The 10,268-nt window shown below is 44.2% G+C and overlaps 1 protein-coding gene across 2 annotated transcripts in view; it reads right to left on the reverse strand.

The window, feature by feature from the left end:
- Nucleotides 1–10,268, reverse strand: part of drosha (drosha ribonuclease III) — an 89,740-nt gene that overhangs the window by 47,085 nt on the left and 32,387 nt on the right. For both annotated transcript variants that reach the window (XM_078280163.1, XM_078280162.1), the window contains exons 17-20: nucleotides 10,208–10,268; nucleotides 3,267–3,405; nucleotides 3,085–3,145; nucleotides 2,698–2,757 (exon numbers count right to left, since the gene is read on the reverse strand). The exon at nucleotides 10,208–10,268 is cut by the window's right edge and continues 47 nt beyond it. In XM_078280163.1, the coding sequence (XP_078136289.1) occupies nucleotides 2,698–2,757; nucleotides 3,085–3,145; nucleotides 3,267–3,405; nucleotides 10,208–10,268 (321 nt within the window). The remainder of the gene's footprint in view (nucleotides 1–2,697; nucleotides 2,758–3,084; nucleotides 3,146–3,266; nucleotides 3,406–10,207) is intronic.

Here is a 10,268-nt window from a genome sequence, read left to right on the forward strand (position 1 = left end):
GACCACCTAATTACTTTCCAGCCGTTCCAGGTCTATGTTGGAACCCAGAAATGGCCTCAGACGCTTCAGTAGTTCCACAGCTGGGTTCCGGGCGAGCAGGTTCCATTTTCATTACGGTCCAGAGTCTCCCTAACCACAGCGTATCATTTGATTTCATTTGAATTAAAACAGACCATTTAATTCAGTCATTTCTAATCAATGCAAAGAGAGGAAAGCAGGTGGTGTTCCGTTTTCCAAAATCACGAGAGGTCTATTTGTCAGGGTATTGTGGTCTTAGTGTGAAAACAAAGCACTTGGAATTAATAAAAAAAAACCACTTAGTGTAATGAAAAATAATTAGACCAGAGACTCTTGGTTTGCTGGCAAAAGTGTCAGTCACAGAGAGCGGCTAACTGGGCCACTTAGCATTCTTCAGGTACAGAAACATTGTTTGTGTACCTCCGTTTTTGAATCAGAAGCTTGTCCTTTTAAAATAAAGATAAATTCACAAAGAAAATGGCCTTCAAATATATTGGTGCAGTAAACTATCGACCCCACTAAGTGCATCAAGGGTCATTAAAGGTCCTATGACATGCTGCTTTTTGGATGCTTTTATATAGGCCTTAGTGGTCCCCTAATACTGTATCTGAAGTCTCTTTTATATAGGCCTTAGTGGTCCCCTAATACTGTATCTGAAGTCTCTTTTATATAGGCCTTAGTGGTCCCCTAATACTGTATCTGAAGTCTCTTTTATATAGGCCTTAGTGGTCCCCTAATACTGTATCTGAAGTCTCTTTTATATAGGCCTTAGTGGTCCCCTAATACTGTATCTGAAGTCTCTTTTATATAGGCCTTGGTGGTCCCCTAATACTGTATCTGAAGTCTCTTTTATATAGGCCTTGGTGGTCCCCTAATACTGTATCTGAAGTCTCTTTTATATAGGCCTTGGTGGTCCCCTAATACTGTATCTGAAGTCTCTTTTATGTAGGCCTTAGTGGTCCCCTAATACTGTATCTGAATGAGATCCAATGAAAGGTGGAGGGTGGGGGTGTGGCCTTGACCAACTGCCACTTTGCTTGTTTTGAAGCCATGATGCCACTCTCTCATGGGTGGGCCAAATTCTCTGGGTGGGCAAAGCAGAGAAAGGGGAGGTAACCTTTCCCCTTATGACGTCATAAAGGGAAGATTCCAGATCGGCCCATCTGAGCTTTCATTTTCTCAAAGGCGGAGCAGGATACCCAGGGCTCGGTTTACACCTATCGCCATGTCTAGTCACTGGGGGACCATAGGCAGGCTGGGGGAACTCATATTAATGTTAAAAAAGTTCATAAAGTGAAATTGTCAAGCCATGGGACCTTTAAGTGAAGATACAAACTGTAGCTCTCATGTACCTTTCCTCACATGTTCTGCAGCAGTGGTTCTTAAACTTTATGGGTAACAAAAAATCCCCAAATCACATGTGATGTTTACTCACAACACTATGTTCTTAATGCTTTTCCAAAGGTGATTTCTAGTTTACCTTTTCAGGCCTTTATCTTTAATAAGCATGACTAATTCCAACACTTCCCTTATGAAATATTTACTTTTCTGAAGGATGAGAAATATTGCACGTGAACCAATTTTTTTTATATCATCTGCGGACCCTTTAAAAAAAATATATCATGCCGTGACCCCCCTCTGTTCAACACTAACTCCCTGTGTTGGGGCTATTCAAATGTGCAAAATATTCTGCTGGCTGGACAGCAGAGGCACAGATAGTCTCCAAGGGCAGCGCACACTGGAGGTGCACAAGGCAGTTGGCTGGTTCTACTGTACCCATTTAACTGGACAAGAGGCTGATAAATAATTCAGAGGGCCAGAGCGTAGGCCAAGCATGTCTCGTCAGACGCTAACAATCAAAGGAAGGAAGGAAGAGGGGGAAGGAGGGAAAGTGGCAAAACATGCCCAGAGATATCCAGGGAAACACAGGCTAACCACCTTTTTTGTAACACTGCTCTTGCTGCATAAGAAGCTGAAGCAGTGTCCTGTGTAACCCAGTGTCAGTTCCTATTAAGGTTTAATCCCGCTCCTGAATGTTCACTGTTGGTGGAAGTGTTAGCATCGAGGGTTACGAATTAGATTTTGGTAGTAGTAGATATGCTGCTGGGCAAATGGAAGTCGCATGAAAATCTATTCTTCCTTTTCTTTTTGCAACCTGTGTGTGAAAAGTTCCGCACTCTGTGGCGAGAGAGCGAGTCCTTTTCTTATATTTTCATGCGGTAATATCCACTCAGAGGAGGCGGTACGGTGGGCAGGAGGGCACTACCTTGCTAGGCAGTGTATGAGATTAATAATAGCTACATATAATTAGCACTGTGCTTAGGTAAGTGCCGGGCAGCAATGGGCGCAATCACCTGGGAGTCAATAACACAGTCAGCAGTCCAGACAGCAATTCCAGACAGCTAATTGCAAGTTGTCATGGAGAATTTCAGGCCGTTAAAAGGGGTGAGGGAATTACATCCCGGTACCAATTACCAGTAAATCACTGTCTTGAATGAGTCGAAAGTATGGAGAAGAGCGTGGCTGTGACAGACACGGATAGATGTAGACAATGAGAGAGAGGGAGAAATCAAGTTAGAGGGGGAGAAAGAAACGAGCAGAGAAACGAAAGGCCGATAGTGTCGTAGTCGGCTTCAATTAGCCGTTGTGTCTATCATAGAAGCGCGAGCGCTTTCTCACCTGGTGAGGAACTCGACAACAGCATCGCCCAGGAACTCCAGTCTCTCGTTGTGATTGATCCTAAAGGTGAGGAGGAGACGGGAGGAACGGCAGAGATGTGAGGACAAGTAGCGAGAAAGAGAGACTTCAGGCACGCACTATCTCACGCACAGATGCTCAGCTGTTCAGCGCTCTGAGAAAGAAACAGCAGCTCGCATTCAATAGTAAGTAGCCGTTGCCCTTAAAATTAGCTCATTTCATTTCCCCTGTGATATCGCTTCCTTTCACAGTTGAAGTTAATTTTCTTGTCAGCAGGCCTGCCGGGTATATTAATCACAAGGATCGTCCCTTTGATTGCCCCTGTGGTCAGTGATAGCATGAACAGATACGTGCCTGCAGGCAGCCTACCTGGAAGGGGAGGGGTCATCCTGCCCCAGACGAGACATGATGTTAATCAACGTGTTGATTCCTGAAAACAAATTCACCAGGGTGGAGAGGTGAGGGACCGTAGTAGACAAGAGTAGTCATTTGACAGTATGAATGGAAACGAGACAGTGAGAGAATGGGATACATAGGCAAAAATGACCCACCCTTCTTCCTCATGTACATGTGGTGGACCTTCCTGTCTCCGTACTTGGGCTGGCGGATGCCACAGTTGGAAAGCGAGTTGCGGGCATGATCAGGATTCATACCAAAGTTGAGGTGGTGACTGGGGTGAGTCATGGCCAGCTGGAGGAGAGGATAAGGGAGTTAGCAGATAGGAGTAACGTCACACTTTAACCCATGAACCTTTGTAGAAACTCGGGAACTTCACCTGTGTTTAAGCTTCAGTCTTCTTTTACTGTAGGCCCTGTGCTGTATTTCCTACACCCCCAAAAATGTCTCTGCTCTGGGGTTTGTACTTTTTTGATGGCCCTGTGGCACAGTTTGCAGCACTGACCCTTGCTGGCTGGTCTACCACAAGCCTGGTGGCTGCTACAACTTGTGTACAGCAATCAAAATGTGCGCCGTTATCCCCATATTTCAACGGTACATCGCCTCCTCCCTCTCTTTGACAGACGGCTTTTCCATCCGCCTTCCAGTGCCATTGGGCATCGAGAACCGATTCCAAAATTGTTTCCGAAAAATTCCAATTCCAATAGAATCTTTTCTTTATTGGAATAGTTTGGAATCGTTTAGAGGATTTGGTTTCAAATCCGATCATCGCTTCCCAATTTAACATGCATACGTTTTGGTTTCCGAAGCGGCCAGGCGCTTGTTGTGTTGCAGCCGTGGAGCACAGTAAGCAGCGCTCTAGTCTGGCTTTATTTTACATTTGAAAAAGGCCTGTAAAACTGCAAACCACCATTGAATCAAAATAAAACTTTCCTCTTATTTGTGAAAATAGGCATGTGACCCACTTCAACTCCACCCCTCAAAGAATCAATAAGAACTGGAATTGAAACGAAGAATCGGAGCTGGAATCAGAACTGTTCAAATCCAAACGAGGCCCGACCCTATTCGAAACAACTGTAAACACATTTGATTTTCAAAGAGGTCAGACAACATGTTGTGCGGCAGCGGAGGTATCGCAGATGAATGAAAAAATACCAACTCTAAAAATAAAAATGTTACTTCTCATTCATTCAAAACAGATTTCTTTTTTGGAAAAGTGTAACACTTTTTTACAGACTTTTTCTTGCCTTTGTGGCATTTTCAGTCTCTCATTTCAGCTCTGCTCCCCAACTTCTACTCAAACAACAAGGTCGCTTCTTCCCTTGTCACAGAGGGCAAAAAGTGTACACAGTGAGCAACAAAAGCCAAACTGACAGCGTTTAGACATCAACGACGAATGGACCGACCCCAGGCCCTGTGAAAACCCTCCACAGAGCCTGATGCGTTCCATTTCCTCTTTTGGATAATGACTCATTACAAACGGTAACACTCGTCAAAGCAAATCAGAAAAGCAGTTTAACAATGTTGGATCAGCAATCGCTCGAATGAAAAGAGGAGAGGGAGCTGCATTTAGGTGAGCCACTGGAAGAGAGAGGGAGTGCCAACCCCCCCACCCCTCGCCTCATTGTCCAGGTGAAGTTGTCTGTAAGAAAATTAATGACTTAAACTTCCAAACCTGTAAAGAGAGGCAAAAGTGGGAATCTAAGGTAAAATAACCCTGAAGGAAACGTATTAGTCGACATTCAGCTTTGTTCGAAAAGAGGACAAGAGCTGCTGTGCCTAGAAAGACTGCCGCGGCTCAACATCTCAGACTCGCTGAGGGAAGAAAAAGGGAAAAGATAGGGCTCAGTAGGATATGTCAAGCCTTTATCAATCTTACATTAGGAGAATGTTAATCTTAGTCCAAAAAAACTCCAACTACGCCCCCCTGGGCTTGCTTTTCAAAATGCTTGTCTCCTTTCAGCCAACTTCAAATCAATTTCAAGCTCCAATGAGATATATATGTAAAACGTTGACAGAGAGGTTTCAATATTTATAGTTGCTCAAAAGGCCTTCAGCTTTGTAGCACAGAACACAGAGGCGACAAATTCAACAGCAATTGTATTTTTTCCCTTTGGTTAAGAGGAACAATCTTTTGTGGGAGAAAAAAAAAAAAAAAGCTAGTTATTTGACATGACACAAGCAGAAATCTTGCAATTCTCAGTGCTGTCTTGACAGTTTGATAAAAAATATAAATACAAACAACAACCACGACGTCTACTACCAATTTCAACTCCCCCAGTGTGCGATGTCAGACCCAAGTCAATGACTGCCTGCTACACAGCCTCAACTACAGAGTTGGGTACACTAAAGGAAACGCATCGAGACAAATACATCAGTTATTCTTTAAACACTGCAGGTCCACAACAGTATTCGCTATTAAGCTGAATCTGTTGGGAGGATTGACGTCTGCAACTGTTCCTGTCAACATAATGACGGCGTAAAGTATCGGAGGGATTCGGATTTAGTGATCATTGCCTCGGCTGCTGCTCAACTGCCTTTGGCTAAACGGGAATAAACATCATCGCTCAGTGGAGAGCAACAGATTTGACTGGAAAGAGTGTTCTTGAACCCGCATGCAGGGAAACTGGTGGGCGAGCTGCCTGCTTGGCAAACAGCACCCAAAGATGTCAGTAACGCGTACTTCATTATTTGATCTACACAGGTAAATGAGGACTGAGGAGGGAGCAGACTGGGATCACTTGAAATATCGGAATATTTGACCCTCTGGATTTGAATGTAGCAGACATTGTAATAAAAATGTGCTTTACAAAAAAAATTGCCTTTTTTACATTGGTATTTGGATGGCAAACAATCACGCCAGTGACATCCAACAACTTGCAACAGCCGAAACATGCCAACTGCTTTGGTTGTGTGGTTTGGATATTTATGTGGAACAGAGGCTTAAATATGGAAAAGGAATTTTGAAGAATTTAGCCAATTGGCAAAAGTGTGGATCTTCTCTTGAGTATTTAGCCACTTTTTCATCATGTTCTTCTCACAATTAGGCAAAGGGGCGAGTTAGTTTTATTGCTAGCATGCATATATGACTGATTTCTAGTGTTCTTTGTCAGTGAGGATATGGTTTAGATTTTGTCTCCGTGCGTGTGTGATGGTTAGCTGACTAGGCTAATGTTCGGTTTTAGCCAAAGCTTTGTTAACTGCTGGGTCTGTGTCTGCATCACCCAACATATTTTAGTCCACGTAAGCCATGCCTTGCATTATATCATCATAGGTTACATTTTTCATAAGCTATAAGGAGTATCCAAATATTTGCACAGAACACCTCAACCACATGGCTGGGCATGCATCGCCATGAATAACAAACGAAATAAAATATGCTGGTATTCTTGTACGCAGAGTCACAGCCGCATTCTTGGGGGCACACAAACAAAAGCATGAAATATCAGAGCTGGGGCCGAGGACTTGTACGGTTAAATTATTGAGATCCTCTGTGATGCCTCTCATTCTGTCAGCATGGGTCAAAAGTGAGGAATGGCGATGAAGCAACAGGGGGTGGGTAGGATTATGAGGGTCTGGTGTATGTGGGAATGCGGGAGCATGTGGCGACCATGAACACATGTCTCTCCAACCCCAACCCCACACGTTTTAAATGTTTAACAGGGAGGATCTCAGAAGAGGAGCTTCAAAGGGCCGCGGCTCCACTGCCAGGCGGACTCTCAGGCTGGGTTTTTGTCAGTTGTCTCATGCCACGAGCACAATGCCATTCTGCACTGAAACAGCAGGTATGTTGCTGCAGAGAATCAAATGATGTTCTCATGGCTTTGCTGATTGAATATAGTACAGTGATGATTAACATTCAGGACATATGTTCTCCTTGCAGTTTTGATTCACAGATATGCGTTCATTAAAACATTACAGAGAATGAGCTGGAAACACGCATCGATTCTGTACAGACCCACCAAACTCTGTTGCCAAGACGATCTGCTGCTTTCATCTCTTCCACGAAAAAATATGAAAAAAAGGAAAATAAATGATCATTCCTTTAATGGGAGTACAGCTCATTACCCATCAAAGCTGGAACAAAAATTCCCATCCTGAAATACCAATTCAACTGTCCCAAACCAAGAACGACAGCCAAAGTCCTGTTCCTCTGTAGTAATACTTCTCTAAGTATAACCTAAACTATGTCTCATTAGGACTGGACTGTGTGTTCAAAATGTCAAAATATCAACATCAAAATATTTCCAAAACTTTAGTGCCAGAAATGTAATTTTCATTTAAAAGGCATGTATCCACAACACGCAGTTGCAAAGAGGCGTTTATCTGATTCTCCGGGGAAAACTCCAGCATGGCCACGCTCACCCTAGTGCTCCTTAGTAACCCTGTGCAACTTCTGTGCAAAGTCCTCAAAAGGAGAGCACCCAGACCCTATTCAAGAGTTGTTTTCTAGAGCTGGTACGATGCATGAAAGGTGAGGCCAAATATAGTATATCTAGTTGGTACCACTCTACCTCCCACACTCCTTTTCCCTCAGAGTGGACTGTGGGCGTACATGATGGCAGCGCCAAGCTACTTCTTTTCAGCCTGATCAGGCACCATGTGCTACTTCACGGAGAGCGTCGACTTGGATTTACACGAGTTAAAAAAGGTTCCAGTGGTGGCCGGGTTAGCTCAGTTGGTAGAGCAGGCGCACATATATGGAGGTTTACTCCTTGATGCAGCGGCTGCGAGTTTGACTCCGACCTGCGGCCCTTTGCTGCATGTCATTCCCCCCCTCTCCCCTTTCATGTCTCCATCTGTCCTGTGGAAATAAAGGCCTAAAAATGCCCTAAAAAATAATCTTTAAAAAAAAAAAAAGGTTCCAGTGGTGTCCAACTAAAATGACAGAGTATATCTGTCCTTGGTTTTTATCGACAACCGTTCATCCGATCGTCTTCACACATGCCGGGTCTATTGCTGCCGACGTCCCAAGGAATTGTAGCGTTGAGTGCGAGCCCTTGAGGTCTACGGGACATATTTATTAGTAGTGCTTTATGTACAAACTATGTAGTGTATTGAAAGGGGACCCCATTAACTCTTACACCGCCGACTGGCATCCTGGCTCGCTACAATACATTCAAGAACAGATGAAGAAAGAGAGACCGGAGATGTGACATTATAACAAACTTGAACATTTCAAGCATCAGAGATGTAACTGATGTTCTTGGAAACAGCCTTGTCTCAAATAGCCGTTTACATTTTGAAGGAGCACTGCACTACTGGCAATACAAATCAACAAAACCTTCTTAAATACCTCTCAAACCATTGCTTAAATATAAAACACTCTTCACAACACTTACAACACTCACTCTCTGTAGCTAAATATAGTTCTATATCTACTTTTTAGAGCTAAATTTCAAGTCTCAGGCATCTTATATACACTCAAAAGAAAGAGCAGTGTTATAACACCCATACTGTCTGTGGTTTGACATTTTTTTCATTCACCCATACATTATATACAGCTAAACCTAAATTAATTCAGAGCACACAAACAATAAATCAAAGCACAATTCATTTATTATGCTGTGCATACCGGATTCTCTCATGTTAGAAATGAATAAACCGCCGGTGGAAAACATTCAACTCATTAAGTGTGATGATCCTATCAGAAAGGAGGCAAATGGGAAGTGATGGCGGATCTGAAATCAGTTTAGACTCGGAAAGGGCTGTTTGAACAAGCACCATTGCACTACTGCAGCCGTTCTGTCCAAACCTTTCTGGGCAGAAAGTGTGTGTGCTGTGGGACATTAGCTGCTGGTGTGTGTGTGTGTGTGTGTGTGTGTGTGTGTGTGTGTGTGTGTGTGTGTGTGTGTGTGTGTGTGTGTGTGTGCAGTAGATGAGGAAGGCGCTGTAAGCTCAGCAATGATGGCTCCCTACTTGGGCCATTTTAGTCCCAGTAGTGTTGAACTGCCGACAGCCATTGCTTTATATACACACACACACACACACACACACACACACACACACACACACACACACACACACGAACAGTAATGTCATGGTATTAACACCTCAGTGGACAGAGTTGTGATGCAGTCAGACGGTCAGCACTCACTGCAGAGGCCTGTGAGCTGTCATGATCAAAGTTTTTCTTTTGTTTGTTTGTCTCTTTCGGAATATGAAGGAACTGAATGAGAAAGAGGGAGGGACACATCCATTAACTTTTCCCCAGGAGACAGAGATGTCAAGATCAAATGGACGTCTCCTCAATGAAAGTGCTGCAGCTTGTCGGCCGCTGGCTGGCCTCACAGCAGGTCAGGGTTTCCTTTTTTAGCACTCGTAATGACAGGTCGTCATTATACATACTACAAAAAGCCCAATTGTTGATCGATACGTGCAACACTCAGACACATAAACACACCCAGAGCACTAAGCAGTTCTGTGCACACACACACACACACACACACACACACACACACACACACACACACACACACAGACACACAGACACACACACACGCACACACACACACACACAGCCTTGAGCGAATCTTAATGCATCCGTTCCCTTTTTAACTATGTATGGGCTACAACACATTGATTTCTTATGTATCAGGTTATGACAGCTCTTCAATATTGCTAGAGGCAGCCGTGGGGCTTACTCCAAGAGCACACAGCTTGAGGCTGCAGACCTGACAGGGGAGAGCTGGCATTACGGAGGAGGCTGCTGTTGTCCTGACTACTGTCACTGCAACTCACAGCAGACCAGTGCTGCTCGTTGCAGAAAAATGACTCAGGCCGGTGTGTGGGTTACATTAGCTGACTCCTGAGCCCCTGTTTCCACCTGAACTATCCCTGCAGAGGTGGAATGGGCACAGTAATGAGGCAAACGCTGCCTCCCTGGATCTCTGCGAACAAGACGCTCCTGCACAAAATGTTTACTTTTTTATCGGGCTATAGATATGTGCCGTGCCTAAAAGAACCGCAGGGATTTGCGTACCCATATCTATCCTGTTAGGTTATCAACTATGCCAGCCTTTAAATAATGCAGCTTGGTTTGGTGGAAAGAGTCACATCGCTTTGTAAGTAAGGAGCTGTCGTGGCTGTGCATTACCTGAAGGAGGCAGCGCTCCTTGAAGACGTAGCCAATGAGCGCATCCAGGTGCATCAGGCAC

The sequence above is a fragment of the Sander vitreus genome, chromosome 22 (assembly GCF_031162955.1).
Source record: "Sander vitreus isolate 19-12246 chromosome 22, sanVit1, whole genome shotgun sequence".
Lineage (NCBI taxonomy): Eukaryota > Metazoa > Chordata > Actinopteri > Perciformes > Percidae > Sander > Sander vitreus.